Below are 14,975 nucleotides of genomic sequence, written 5' to 3' on the forward strand. Positions count from 1 at the left end.
GTGGTGTGTCATCGTAAGCCAAGCGGATCTACCCTTGTGAACGTTATTCTTCTTCAGTATTCTACTTAGTCAACTAAGCAAGCAGCACAAGAGATTGAAATCAGAAATAAGACTAGCCAAGATGTCAGATCCAACTATCAAAGGTCTACCGCCCCCTCCTACCAAATATGACGGGTCAAACTTCCGAATCGCCATCGTCCATGCCAGGTGGAACGATGCTATTATTAAAGCTCTACTGGAGGGAACCATCAACAAGCTCAAAGAGCAAGGTGTCAAGCAGGAGAATATCGTAGTGAAGAGTGTACCTGGTAGTTACGAATTACCATTTGCCACCAAGCAGTAAGTGTGCTGTCTGTCTCAGGCTCACCCTCATGCCCATGCCCTTGCGCCCCGTTCCTCTGCCATGCCTTCCCAAACTATATTCGCACCAATGCTAAATCAATGTAAAACGCCTGAATAGACTCATCGAAGCAGGTAAAACCCAATCAGCCAACGCCGCTCCATCAATGATCGCATCAACTACCAATCTCCTCTCTCTTATCGACAACACCACTTCTCAACCGTCTGGCGACTCGCAGAAATCCGAAAATACCAATACCAATACCGGTGGGGCTTTGACCAAACCGTTCGACGCTATAATCTCCATTGGATGCTTGATCAAGGGATCGACGATGCACTTCGAATACATCTGCGATGCAGTCACACATGGTCTGATGAGGGTTCAGCTGGATACCGGCACTCCGGTTGTATTTGGTGTATTGACTGCGTTGAATGATGATCAAGCGTTGGAGAGGGCTGGTATTGGAAGAACAGAGAAGGGTAAAGGACATAGTGAGTCGCAAGATCTCTGTCACATTGAGATACCTCCGCAGGAAAGGTCACACACCGGATCTTGCTTCCGCTCTTACCTTGAGTGATTTGGTATGCATTTGCTAATGAACGCTGGTGACTTTACAGACCACGGTGAAGATTGGGGATTGGCTGCTGTTGAACTTGCTACGCAGAATCAAGATTGGGTCAAAGGTGTCCTCTAAATCCGTTAAGCAAGCAGAAGATGAGACCAGACGAAGTAATAACAATAGATAGAAGCAATCATGCATGAAGTCAGAGGAAATCTATTGCAACATCAACGGGCAAACAACACTGACTGTCCAGTATATTGTGCAGGGGAGCGTGCCAGAAGCTTTCGCATGTAAGGTGTTCGCCCGGCTAGCAGAGGAGAAAACTATATACAGTTTATAGCATCTCCTTGCAATCCACTTGACAGTAGCTTGCCGAGTATCACGCCCGCTCTATCTTACTTTGACAAGCACTAACACTAACCGCCTGTCCAGCGTCATCATCGTACTCATCCCACCTATCTTCGTTCTGCTGATTCAGCTCATCCCAATCAATCTCAAATCCCTTCCCGCTTTCTTCTCCCTTGGCCAACCATTTTCCATGGTTGATATGGAACTCCGTGAACTCCAGTCCTCGACAGTCAAGCGATATCAGCGGCTGAAAGGTCTCGCTGTTACTGCTGCTGTACGGTATAGGGGCTGTTGATTTGGATTTGGATTTTGGAGATGGGTTGGAAGGTGCGAACGAGGCTGAATGTTCTTTCTACTCCGCACGAGTGCACTAGATCAGCCAGCCAGCCCTTGTTTTCAGTCCAGTTCGGTCGAGGTCTATCCATCTATGAGGTTTCGTATTCAGTGGGGCTTGACCTACCTTGCAGTTCCCGCATCGCCAGACGAAATGAGCTGTTCCTTTCGACCCAGATATCTCATGTTCTTCCTATTTTACACAAATTACCGAAAAAGCCCCAAGGAGTCAGTCTTCGGATTATAGACATTAACACATACACTCTACGCCCCCACTCACTCCTCTATGCACCTCATCACCTCACGAACTTGCGAATTGACTTACTCTTTGATTGAAGCTTACTGTTTTTGGGTGCACCTCTCTACACGACGAGCATTGCACCTATGCCACCGAAGCTGTTCAGCCATGGAGCATACACAAGGAGACCTTCCTCCATTCTCCTTTCACCGAATCAGGGAAAGGTCAAAGACTCACAGTGAAGAAATACTCATAGTCGTCTTCAGGTCTGAGATCAGTCACACCTTCCAACTCCATCGAGATGTAGACGCATAATTTCTGGCATGCCAACCAAGTCATTAGCCGCTGAATACTCCCCAGAGGACCCTTGTGATGGACCTCTTACTACTCACCACCATCTTGCCGAGTTTAAATGTGTTACTTGACGTATCGATGAAGAGTAACAGATACTCTTAACAAACAGGAGAGACATGAACACCGAAGAGCGATACTGGAATTTCAAGTTGAGTGCAACTGCCGGAGCCCCGGGTGCATTGACCCACTTTTGTTGACACAACGGCCGGCGGTCAAATACATTTCTGAACGACGTTGTCTACATCAGTCCATCTATCTATCCCGCCTACTCCAGGACATCATTACTATTGTTCTTATGGCACTGCACCTCTGTCTACTGAAACAGCAAGCAAAGATCTGGAAGAACAGTGCACGCTTTTACCTTGAGATCGATCCCAGTCAGCTGCCAGACGAACCCATAACATGCCTTCGATAGATATCCCGCCTGACTTGGTCGGACAATCAGGTTTATACAATTCGCCTGACCCGTTGATACGGAGGTGAGTTTTGGATGTCCAGAATGATCGTGAAAAACTCTCAATACCTCATAGCTTATCCCTTGCCCGGCTTTGCAATGCACAGACTGCGTCTCGAAGATCCATCCGGTAAATCGATAACCAACATATCGAAGTATTTCGCAGAAAAGGAAGTATTGATCTTATATGCTGGATCAGAGTACGGGGAGAGTGAGTGCATCGTCTATCATCGCGCCCCGTCATAATCTATCACCTGACTGACTGCTGTGGCTTTGTAGACAATATAAGAGGCTTTCATCGAGTAAGACGAATCGCAGCAGAATCGCTTTCCGAACTCGAATGAATGGCGAGGATATACGGTTCAATGGCTGATGTGTCATTTCATCTCATATCATCTTACCTCATGATATGTGTACAGGACCTCTCGACCCTCGCTCAGAGATACAAATCCGCCAGCGTCATCTACGTCTCCACCGACGTTCTTCCCCGCCAAGCGGACAACGTGTTGCAAGGTAAATCATGGCTACGTATGACATTCTTCGATAATTCGGATTTCGCGCCGGTTGGCGAACCGGAGAAAGATTGGTCGGTCGGTATGGAGGAGGTTAAGCGGGGTGAAGAGTTCTTACAAGCTGGTGTGAGTCCTTCTCCTCATTCTGATTGTAGCGCATCATTTCAATACGTCGGCCCAGTTGGATTGCTTAGCTGTCAGAACTAAGCAGCGGAAGTACGCTGTCCAACAAGTCGAGGAGGTCTATAAGTGTATCAAACTGACTTTGTTCTGTTTTTGTGCCCAGGAAATCGAAATGGGCGTCGAGAAGATTCAATTTGATCAAGAAGAGAACGGTAGGTCCCAAATGCCCCTTGAGCCTTCTTTCTACCTGGCTTGACTAGCTATGCCTTGGCGAGATGCTAATTGATTCAACGTTAACATTGACTAATCTTTCCCTTACGCGACGTGTGTAGAGAACGACTATGTCAGACCGTTATCGAGAGCAGGCCTGACAGTTCTGATGAATGTCTTCTCGACGCCAAGCGTAGCTGTATAGTAAGTCGAGACACCACAATGACGAGTCGTCCGGTCCTGATCAGAAGCCACCGATTCCAAACTCAATGTAGCCATCTACCGACACATACCTTCCTAGCTAAGAACGTCAGTATATCATCCTTCAAGCCTGAGCAGATCGATAAGAACTACAAGATCTGGAGAGGGGGCGAGACCACTTCAGTGAAGATAGCAGGTGAGTGTTCAGTCTCCAGTCTTTGGTCGAGTCGGATCGGACGATGCGAAATCCGATTCCTTAATCCTCCTTTCCTGCTCAATCCCAATCTGAACCTCAACTTCAACGTCATTTCCCGACCCCAATCATAACGCCATGACTTGCTATCATCTAAATTATCTATCGGTCAAGTCAAGTCGACGTGACGTGCTGATTCTCGGTATGTTCCGCAGATATAATAGAAAAGATGAAATGGACTTTACTCTTACTTCTCTTAGCAGTGATATACCACTTGGCAGTACGATTCGGCGGAAGTAAGTCCAGTTCAATTCCAATCTATTGAGGCATAATGAAACCTGTCATACCAGACGATCACTGACTGACTCGAGTCGATGTTCATCTCATCTCACGCAGAGGAATACGACTTCATACCCAAGATCATGAATGGGATCAACGGAAGACTGAATGGGAAGATATGAGGTGTGATGCGTCGACACGATATGCAGTCATGGATTGGTCGATGCGCAATCCATGTTGTAGACTATTGCACTAGCGTTAGGTTAGCCTTGTGCGATATGTCCTCGGATCCCACCTTTACTTGATAGGTTGAAATGCGACCGATTCCACAAATTAAGCGCGCGGAGCTATACAGGAGCTAGCGTCTAGCTATCCACATCCACAGACGGCAAGCAATGGAGCACACATCACTTCATCTCGATTGTATACCTCAGTATGGATATTTATGTAGGAAAAGAAAGGTGATGTATAATGGTCATGAGAAGAACAAGAGGGGAAAAAGGGAATTACTGTAACCGAAAACAGACAAATTAGCTCTCTGTCCTCTTTCCATGAGGTGATACTGCACCAGATTGCAGTGGAATGAACATACCAAAGATTCCATTTGACCGACCAACTCGTCGAGCTCTTTCTTGGATTGTCGTAATTTCTCGGAAACTTCCTGAATGCGCAAGGGTACAAAGGGTCGGCGGAAAAACATCATCGGGAACGATAGGCGAGAGAGTGTCTAGTCTTTCGCTCTCTCGCTCAAATAGAAGCGAGGGGGCAGACATGGAGGGAGACGTAGTCGTATGAGTTGTCAAGCAAAGGCGGGGATTGACTTACTTCGTACTTCTGCTCCCATTGATCTCGTTCCTGCTGGACACTTTGGAGTCTTCGTTCGAAATCTTCGGCTTTGACATCGACCAATCTGAGTCTGTGAGATCGCAGCGATGCGAATTATCAGCACTTTGGACTCTGAGCGGTTTGTCTTTATATGCCAGCTACAACCAAAGATTTGCAAAATGCGAATGCGGCAATCGGATGGGAGGTACGGGTATAAGACACAATCTCAGACGCGTTGGAATAAAATGTAATGCTTCTTCAGTCTCTGGTGAGGCATGCAAATGCGTTTGGGAGCGATCCTCAATACGAATTGAATTGATGTTTTCGACGTCCATATTCAACCTCAACCTGCAAGTTCAACCTCAACCTGCAAGTATAGTCGAAGCACCACCACCATGCTGTCATGAAGGACGACCGGAAACACCACGAAACAAAAAGAAGACCGGATTGGATAGAAGAGGTGAAATGAGGAACTCACTTTTCCGTAGTCTCCTTCAAATCCTTCTCCGCCTTATCCAGCTCTTCCTCCAACAACTGCACTTTTCGAGCCAAATTCTCGCCGGTGGTCTTGTGTGTCTCGCCTTCGACAGAAGCGCTCTTGAGCTCTTTGATCTGGTCTTCGTACTTCTCTACTTCGCCTTCAGCGAGGGAGAGCTTGTGCTGGAGCGAGCCGTTCTCTTGATCTCGTTCCAGGAGGGTTTGTTGGAGCTGTAAGCGGGCGGTTAATGTACGCCGGGACAGAGGGATAGAGGTTGATCATCGTTCGATGGAGAATCCTCAGTCGGACTCACCTTTTTGTTCTCAGCTTCAGCAGCCTCAGCCCTCGATTCGGCAGCTTCAATCTTCTGGCCGAGGATGGTGAATCGCTGTAATCAGGACAGTTTTATCAGCTTGCTTTCCTGTTTTATCAGGGTTTTACGTGGCTAAAGAGCTGGGCTTACTTCTTTGATCTTGTCCTATACGTAGTAGCAGAAGAACGATTTATCAGCATTGCCACCCGATTGTATACTCAGGAATGGACCACGTCCCCCAGTTTCAGAAGGGGTTAGACTAGATGGATCCAGCGAGCTACAAGACGCTTGAGATCACATACCATTTTGTACTTTCGTGCAGTAGGTCGTTACTTGAGTCGTGTAGTTATACTGCCTATACTGAAGTGATGAGGTCTGATAAGGTTGCGTTCCGTCTATCTTGTCACTGAGTGTGAGTGTGGACAATGGTCAGTCAGTCGTGGTTGTGGTCGAGGCGGTGGTCCAAGCGCGTCCTGGTCGAATCCAGGTACACGCGTCACTTCTGGTCTGGGTTCATGGATTATTTATTGGGTAATTTAAAACATTTATCCCAATCTACCAGTCCGCGTAAATCATGCCAATATGCCAATTCTCGAGATATCCAAAAAGTCATCTACAGTTGATTGATCTCTTCTCTTTTCTCTTCTCTTCCCTTCCTATGGTACACCATCATAATTTAGACGAACCTATTCCTTTCTTACCCAACAACAGATTCGCTAAATCGATGGTCAGACGAAAGTTTCTCTTGGCTTTCTCTTTTCTCCATCAAGAGAGAGAGAGTCAGAGGAAAGAGCGCCCCGCAGGACTGGTTGATCCGATTCTTCCCAAAAGAAGGTCACGATGAATAATCTGTTGTATGGGGAATAATTGAAATGCTCATATCGCTCCCACTCACTCACTCACTTATTCGCTCACTCGCTATACTCATGTAAGTAATGAAGTTTGATGTATGCGAATGCATTAATGTGCATATTCAGGTTCGACTTGATCGGATGCAGCATCATCCACATACACATCCGTAGAAAGCAATGACAGTCTCCCGCTGTTTATCCCCCTCGCAAGTCGATCAAACATTTTCGAGGTCATACGAATGCTCTGATTCACTTACATTCGTTCTCGCACTCACACTCTCACTCTCACCCTTCCCAATTCCCTGCCCTTACACGGATTACCTCGACAACCCCCCGCTTCCCCGCCACTTTTATCTTCCCTTCAACAAACAACAATGTTGAAAGGGATAAACTAGGTGGCTAGATCAAACCCATTTTCCTCTTTTTCGAGAATCAGGAATTTGTAAAACTTTTAGCAGAGCGTGTTCTCGTGTTCTGGATTCTGTATTATTCAGAACAAGAAGGGAAGGCGCTTTGAAGTTCTACTACATCATCGTCGTCAAATTCATTCATCAGTATCAGTATCAGTATCAGTATGAACGGTATCATGTATCTTGATATGTATCAATTAACCTCAGCTCAATTAGCAAGAAACGGAGTATGGGTGATGCAATCGCCGTATGCATTCTCTGTCAGAAACACAATCTGCAATTCTGTCCGATGTGACGATATGACCTTGACTTTGACTTGAGCTGTGTGTCTGAATATATTACTGGGACAGTTGAATTGCTCTGATGTTCATTCGCGAATTGCCCAAGCCAGACCCGTAACCAGAAGCCCAGTGAAAATGCCAATAGAAATGCAATAAATTGTAAAATGAGTATATATGAATATATGAACAGTGGTCAATGTATAATGTACAATATCGTCTCAAGTCAAACCGAATCGAAAGCAAAACCCAATTTTCAGAAACAGAACGCAAGCTACACTACACCTAATCTGTTCTTATGGATACAAAATTACCTCACCTCAACTCAAATCGACTCAAAGCAAGTTCAAGTTCAAATCCAGAAAAAGAATGTCCTTTATAATCTCTCCCAGTCGGATTGGCCTTGTCCTCGTCCTTTGCGTTCACATATATCTCCTTATCTTCACTCACATTTCCAAATCTTCAAGTTGTTGAACCACTCCTACTAATTGTAATCCTGCTATATCACACTCAACAGTCACCAATCGATGCGACCGCACTACCGATGCTGACCATATGGATGTTGTTGACCCTGACCTGGAGGCTGGTACCCCTCATTCATATGCGTCGGAGTCCAAGATCGTTCTCTATCCATATTAATCGACCTTCTTCCCTCTTCTCCCGGTCCAGGACTAGGCGGCGCACTACCTCTTGAAGATTGTCTGGATCCTCCATTTCCCCCACCGGCACCAGCACCAGCACCAGCACCCTGGAACGGTCCTCGGGGCTGTTTATCCCAATGTCCGTGCGCATGATTGTGGTTATGGCTCGGCGACGATAAAGAGGATTGAGAATTTCCTCGTGTGTTAGGTTGGATCCATGAAGTAGGTCTCGAATTTGGATTTGCATTCGGATTTCCGACACCGTTGCCGACGAGAGGTTGAGGTGGAGGTCGATACGAGTTGTTTATCGTATTTGGATCAGAGTTGGAGGCGTGTACGCTTAATCTGGGATCAGAAGGTCGATCTCGAAGTTCCCTTTGACCCTGCTGCTGCTGTTGTTGGGCATCTCTACCGCCTCCAAGACCACTTCCGCCACCGAGGGTAGGAATGGTTGATTGAGAATTGCTGGTCGGGAGTAAAGTTGGGCCTGTCCCACTCGGACTGAATTTCGGATTCCCATATCCCGTTCCAGCACCCGAATACTGGGGCTGGGGAGGCTGTAAGCCGCTAGAAAGGGCCGTCGCTCTAGCCGACATGTATTTACTGCAATGTCGATGGATCTCTTTAGGCGGCAAATCCAATTCTTTCGCAAAGATCTGATAGATGTTTTCCTGAAGGACAAACTCTAATTCCGCAGGGACGAGGTAGAAATCATCTTGATTCTCGAGTAATTCTTGAATGGCTTGGATACCGATGAAACTTTCATCTTTGGCCGCATTCGCTCCCTTGGCGTATAAGATTGAAGGGCAGATGACGGTGGCCAAGTTGGCCATGTCCATTCGAGAACCCGTCTCTTCGTCTTTGTAAGAGAACGAGGCGACCCATCGGAGGAAAACAAAGAGGACTTCCATAGTATCTCTGTTATATCGCGGGAGGAGGACAACCAGGAGATGCAGTACTCGTTTCCTATCGTCGGGATTTTGAAGAGCTATGACAAAACACATATCGCGTTCAGCGCTTCCCCACTGATGTGCGAAAGATGACGATGCTGTCACTCACATGCAGCAGCACAGAACAACTTGTGTAATCTGAATGTCAACAAAGGATCCGGCATCTCTCGAAGAAACCTCTTGAGTAAAGCAGCTAGCTGAATAGCATTTTCGTCCGACAAGTTGACTTGGGTTGAATCTTTGTCGAGGGCATCACAGATTTGTTGAAGTTTCCGTATATTACCATTCTTTCGGAAAATACCTTCGACAGCCATGTCTACGGTACAGCGGCGCAAAAGGCATCAGCCATTGCGTGCTCACCGGGACAGCAAAGAAAGCGCGCTTACCCATTTGACGCATTGTAGAAATGATATCTTCAATGAATTCAGGTACTCTCAATACAGTATTCGAAGCTCCCTGGGACGAATCCGATCCAGTTCGCTCTACCAAGATCTCGATCGGCACACCGAAAATACCTATCATCAGAACGCGTTAGTCAACTCAAACGATATTCAATTAAAGGTGTCTCACCTTTCTTCTTCTGCTTTTCTTTGGCAGTCCCCTTGAAGATCTTATTCCACCATTGATTCTTCCTGACCTCCAGTAACTCCAATACCTCATCCAAATCAATCAAATGTCCCAGCCCGGTCTTACTCAAGGCGAGCAGAGCAAAGTGCTTGAGAATGACCGACTGAAGTGGGTTGATACTCGATAACAATAATTTCCCTTCCAGCGATCCTACTCCGCCTGATTGACTATTTAATGCCGAGGGTTGAGTGGATCTGGATGTGACATTGGCCAACATCGGGATATCTCCGAGGGTGATCGCATCGTCTTCCTGAACGATGTTCGGCATAGCCAAATTATCGATCTCCTGATCCTCTGTCGTAGCATTCTCATTGATGATCATCACCGAGGTATTGTTCCTTGCGAAAGGTGGTCGTAGCACATCCACTGTCGCACTTGAAGGAGGATCATCCGGATCCATCACTTCAATACCAATATCTGGATTACTTGCGAGGTTGGTTTCCGGGCCATTGGTCGTAGACGGAGTTTGGGATACGTTGTCGGAAGTGGATCGCGCAGAAACGACTTGACCATTGGCATCTGCCATTCTACCCGCGGGGGACTCGACGACCATCGATCGCTGAGGTAATCTAGCGGTGGATGATAATTTACGATCCAAGGTGACCGATTTCATTCGCTTCACCTCATGATCGGATCGTTCCGAGATACCGTGATCCCGCACTATGCGTCGGAGTAAACGAGGAATCATCAGTATCGTAGACATCATTTGCGTGTATGCTAACAGCGCTGAGGCTAGATTCAAGTGGATATGGCAATGGTAGATGGAGGAAATGGTGGAAGGAAATTGAAGGTGGGAGAAGAGAAAGAGGAAAAAAGGCAAAATGAGATGATAGTAATGTTGCTATATTGTATGAGTGTTCGACGCTTGAGGAGAAGAGGACTACGTATCAGATAATAAAGTTGAAGATCTGGTGAGACAGTAAGACTCCAGACTCCAGATAAGGTTGTAGGAATGATGTAGGTTCAACCCAAGAAAAAGTAGAGAAACTGAAACAAGAGAGTCGTCAATCTCACTCACCGCTAGGCAAATCATGATGTATTCTAAAATGCACGTATAGCCTTCTTAAAGCTATATGCAGCAGGAAAGCGTATTGCTCCAACCTTGATACAGCCGCGAATCCATTGATCGCATTCAAGGTCTTATGCGTACCACAGTATATCGATTGGGGCACTTGTTCAATACGTTGAATAGGCTCGCAGTAGAAGAAGTCCACCCTGGCAGGTAAATTCGATTTCTTGATTGCTTTGGTCAGAGGCATAGCGTCGGTGTGCGAATGAGATGAGCCATCATCTGTGGTATTGTCGTCCTTGGGCAAGGGTTGAAGGGAAGTTTCGCCGCATACCAAACAGATGATACAGGCTGAATGCCATCGATTAAACATTCCTGACCGGACGCAATCTTCTTCTATCGCTGTTTTGCAATGCGCACATCCTTCCGGAGGTATAAAGTTCTCATCTTGCGGGCCGCGTAAGGTGGTCTCACCCGTCACTTCGGGCTAAACGATAGTATTTACATGTTAGCATTTGGATATAGCATGACGACTCCAAGACAGATAGTCAAGGTTGAAGAGGGGGATCGAATCATGATTACGCAAACGACTCACCGCTAAACTCCGATACCCGTACGCAATATCTCTCGTACTACTTATATACCCCGCTGGATGTCTCGTCAGAGCTTCTATACTCCTCTTGAGCTGTTCTTCATCGCCTGCAGAAGCGGCGGTCCCACCTTGAGTCTCATCAGCTTTGATCGATGGTCGAGGTGTAGGCTGATTTTCCGGAAAATCTCCTCGTCTCTTGATGGTAGGATCTCCATTATCCATAGCTAGCAGATTCAACCTCGCTAAACAATTCGTCATGGCTGTCGTATTCCCGTGATCCCTTTCCAATTTTATCGATCCCGTCAAAGCTATCCTGATCAAGATCTTCAAGTAGTGAGCCAACTGCGTGATCAAGGTGAACAATTCCGAATTATTGGGCGGAGGGCCTCCGGTAGGCGATATCTGTGACATTGTCGAGAAGAGATTGACCAGTTTCCGACATAGTTGTTTTGCTTCTCTTGCATGAGCCATACCTATCGAAAGAACAAGCATCAGTGCTGCTCGACAAGCCACGCTGGGCTGGGGCAAAGGGAATCTTGATGAGAATGGAATGATCAGAGATTCAACGCACCTTTCGCGCCCACCTGAGCGAACTGAGCTTCAAGATCATCAATGACCGCAAACAGCGTCTCCACATGCAGAATGAACCTTTCCGCCAGCAGTATAATATCCAGTAACCGCCTTTCATTAACCGCTCTAAGCATGTCTCCAATCAAGGCAGCCGAAGATTCCTCATATCCAGATAAGACATGCCATATCTGCTGTACCTTCATCTCCATCGCTTCCTGCCTATCTTTCAGCTCTCCAGGCGTCATACCAGCTTCGCTATTCGGGCTCGGCGTCAGAGGCTGGATAGTCTGCATGCTGAGTGAGTTGACCGGTGCGCCAGGGGCAGTCGAGGAGGACATCTCGAGTAAGGATATCGTGGATGATACAGCGGATGAAGCGGGGGTGTTGAAGGTTTTCGAAGCTAATCTGACATTCCAGAACTACGATAGACGGTCAAAGCAATTAGCACAGGCCGGATAAACAGAATATAACACAATGAGTGAGGTGAGTGTGGTGCGCACCTTCGATATCATGTAACATTCAGGATGCCAGCATTCGTCCTTCCCATTTCTGTTCATCTCTACAAACTGCTTCAATATCGCCGTCTCGCATCCTACACACTTCACCGCAAATTGCGTCGAGTAGTGATAATGACAATCTGAACGGCGTTGCAAAGTTGACAGCAAGGTAAGCTCAACTTTTCCGCTTCTTTACACCGTTTGCTGTGTGTCCACTCGCGGTGCACTCACAGACTTTCCCTCCATGCTCATAGTACGAATCATTGGGTCCGAACAAGACATCACACTCCGAACACGTGAAATGTTCAACGTGGTATTTGTTGCCTATTTGGATTGGAGGAGAAAGGTCAGACTATCTTTAATATCGTTCTAATCCGGTTCGTATGGATATAACTCACCGCAAGCCGTTATATAACTCGCCCTTAACGCTTGATCACATTTCGCACATATCAGATCCAACCTAGCGAAATAGTCCCTCTCGCACAGCGGATACAACCCATCCCCATCCTCCACGGGGAAGAACTTCTGCGCTACCACCTTATTGCAATCCTATACCGCCTGTCAGCTGCGATCCCAAACACTGACACTGCGACTGGCATCTCAAGTCGATCAGGCATGGGGACTCACTTTACACCTGAAACAATTTAAGTGATAGACCTTCCCCATCGCTCGCACGAACTGTCCGTGCACCGTTTGACCGCATTGACCACAATACGTCGTACCCCCTTCTCTCCTCGTCCTGGGTTGAGGCCATACCAATGAAGGTTGAGCTCCTGCCTGACTCTGACTCTGACTCTGACTGCCATTCGAATTTGAATTCGACGAGGTTGATTGATCGGTCAGCGAATGGGTTGATTGTTTGGGAGTTATCGTCTTTTCACGCTGCCGTTGAACCTGAGCCTGAGACTGAGACTGATTCTCCCGATCCGACGGATTCGCAGTCACACTGCGTGATTGTCCACTAGATCCAGTGCGCGGCGGGATATTGTGCGCCTGTAAGAACGGGGCGCCCAGACTTGGTGGTTGAGGCGATACATGTCCGTTCCGCGGAGGAGGACCCGAAGCGAAATTGCCTCGATGGTCCACTGGCGAGTTGGATTGGGAACTTCGTTGCGAAGTAGTTCTTGGATCGGGGGACGAACTTGATCTTAAAGGTACTGGTCCAGGGCCGGAACCGTTGAAAGTGTTGATTCCATTGGTCATTGGTCTGATAGGTGCTGATCTAGGACCTTGACCTGATCCATCGTCTTCGTGGTCGATGTCAGAGTTGGAGGTTGTAATTCTAGGTAACGGTCTTCTACTCTCCTGCCCATGGTACCCACTCCCACTCCCACTGGTATTGGAATACTGATCCGAGTACCCTTCATTGTATCTACTGCTTCCTACGATATGGTGTCTTGATGAAGACGATATAGAAGTGGGTGAATTGTGAATCGAGTTGATTGATGTACGCCTAGACGTCGATGTTGAAGCTTGTGCTTGCGTTTGGGATTGCTCGATCGATCGTCTTGGTCGATCATCATTCCCATCTTGATACCGTGAAGAGGATGCTGATGACCATGATCCTGGAGGGGGAACCATCCCTATTCCTCTATTCTGCGATGGCGACGACATCCTCTCTTTCTCGTCTTTCTTGCTTTCAGCGCCAGATGATATGTTCTCCAATTCCAAATGCGTTGTCGTGTATGATGCGCAAGGATGTAAACTTGATGGATGGATGGTTGGAGGCGCGATGCGGAACAATGAGAGACGATGGTTGTGAAGCAAAGCTAAGCAAGGCTATACCGATATGTGTTATGTGATCGGAATAGTAGTGGTACTAAAACAAGGAAGCATGCAGTTGTGTGGTTTGGTTTGGTTTAGGCGCGTCCAAGCTCAAATTGGGGGTAGATTATAAGGTATAAAGTAACTTCCCTATTCCCTGTTAGCTGGCTTGTTGTCTTGTTATTGAATCTTGCCTTGGCCTTGAAGTCCGTGTCTACTGGCTGAGATGAGACCGATGTTCGATGACGGTGGCTATGGCTATGGCGATCCGACTGGTGATTTGGATGTATTGAGTGATGATGGTGAACTCCACTTTGTCGGCGGTGAAGAGAGAGGCTTGTACCAGTATGATTATGTTCACTCGATTATCCATGTGGGGGAAACACAGGCATAGGGCAACAGCTCAGGGTAAAAAGTATCCAAGGGGTTTCATTTTTTAGGGTCATCCAACTTCAGGGTCATCCTATTATACACTACAAACATAGTCCTAATCAACAACCGGGATCAACTTCACCTAACATCCTAATGGGATTAGAAAATATGCTTATTGACGCCGACACGGGACGGCACAAAGACAAAGACCAAAATGTTACAGCATAATTATTTCACCCTTATTCCGGTTTCATTTATTCTAGCATGTACAAGGCCCAGAACATTACTCATCAGCGCCAGTAGAGAACACGACGATGACGATGATGACGAAGCACTGATCCATTCCGATGAACCCAGTGGGTATCGGGAGGAAAAGTAAAGCCATGAACAGGCAGTCGATGGTCTAGGACATATAAACCGACATCTCGCTGACTGATAGTTGCTTAAGTCTGCTTGATAGGGTATACAAGCAGATGCAAGAACTGTATCGCCATCAAAATACTAGGCTATCTGACCATCAGGGGTTCGACAAATACCAAAATTGGGCTTGAGCGGCCAAGCCCCGTCCAGCTCATGTATACCTGAACAATCTACTGATCTCCGTTCACCCATCTAACGCTCACGCATTGCCGTCTCCAAGACCACAACCAT

At 47.0% G+C, this 14,975-nt stretch overlaps 5 protein-coding genes across 5 annotated transcripts; 2 read left to right on the forward strand and 3 right to left on the reverse strand.

Moving 5' to 3' along the window:
• Positions 1 to 121: 121 nt before the first annotated feature.
• I303_106689 (6,7-dimethyl-8-ribityllumazine synthase) lies at positions 122 to 1,034 on the forward strand (the record flags this gene model as incomplete). Its single annotated transcript, XM_018411924.1, has 3 exons — positions 122 to 339; positions 461 to 831; positions 958 to 1,034. 3 exons carry the CDS (start codon positions 122 to 124, stop codon positions 1,032 to 1,034), a joined length of 666 nt encoding a protein of 221 aa, XP_018259125.1.
• A 247-nt stretch (positions 1,035 to 1,281) lies between these two features.
• I303_106690 (uncharacterized protein) lies at positions 1,282 to 2,118 on the reverse strand (the record flags this gene model as incomplete). The annotated part of the gene is made up of 4 exons (XM_018411923.2): positions 1,282 to 1,602; positions 1,711 to 1,776; positions 1,909 to 1,965; positions 2,059 to 2,118. The coding sequence occupies 4 exons, from the start codon at positions 2,116 to 2,118 to the stop codon at positions 1,282 to 1,284; spliced, it is 504 nt and encodes a 167-aa protein (XP_018259124.2).
• Positions 2,119 to 2,577: 459 nt separating this feature from the next.
• On the forward strand, positions 2,578 to 4,329 carry I303_106691 (uncharacterized protein; the record flags this gene model as incomplete). Its single annotated transcript, XM_018411922.1, has 9 exons — positions 2,578 to 2,654; positions 2,737 to 2,840; positions 2,909 to 2,931; positions 3,049 to 3,267; positions 3,428 to 3,476; positions 3,597 to 3,678; positions 3,750 to 3,871; positions 4,084 to 4,164; positions 4,265 to 4,329. The coding sequence occupies 9 exons, from the start codon at positions 2,578 to 2,580 to the stop codon at positions 4,327 to 4,329; spliced, it is 822 nt and encodes a 273-aa protein (XP_018259123.1).
• A 324-nt stretch (positions 4,330 to 4,653) lies between these two features.
• Positions 4,654 to 6,068, reverse strand: I303_106692 (uncharacterized protein; the record flags this gene model as incomplete). The annotated part of the gene is made up of 7 exons (XM_065969417.1): positions 4,654 to 4,656; positions 4,740 to 4,808; positions 4,973 to 5,063; positions 5,451 to 5,680; positions 5,764 to 5,838; positions 5,914 to 5,928; positions 6,066 to 6,068. 7 exons carry the CDS (start codon positions 6,066 to 6,068, stop codon positions 4,654 to 4,656), a joined length of 486 nt encoding a protein of 161 aa, XP_065825489.1.
• A 1,772-nt stretch (positions 6,069 to 7,840) lies between these two features.
• I303_106693 (uncharacterized protein) lies at positions 7,841 to 13,802 on the reverse strand (the record flags this gene model as incomplete). Its single annotated transcript, XM_065969418.1, has 12 exons — positions 7,841 to 8,931; positions 9,003 to 9,209; positions 9,280 to 9,408; positions 9,464 to 10,180; positions 10,539 to 11,016; positions 11,125 to 11,594; positions 11,693 to 11,978; positions 12,057 to 12,110; positions 12,192 to 12,328; positions 12,420 to 12,512; positions 12,587 to 12,737; positions 12,816 to 13,802. 12 exons carry the CDS (start codon positions 13,800 to 13,802, stop codon positions 7,841 to 7,843), a joined length of 4,800 nt encoding a protein of 1,599 aa, XP_065825490.1.
• Positions 13,803 to 14,975: the final 1,173 nt, after the last annotated feature.

Source organism: Kwoniella dejecticola, chromosome 8 (assembly GCF_000512565.2).
Source record: "Kwoniella dejecticola CBS 10117 chromosome 8, complete sequence".
Classification (NCBI taxonomy): domain Eukaryota; kingdom Fungi; phylum Basidiomycota; class Tremellomycetes; order Tremellales; family Cryptococcaceae; genus Kwoniella; species Kwoniella dejecticola.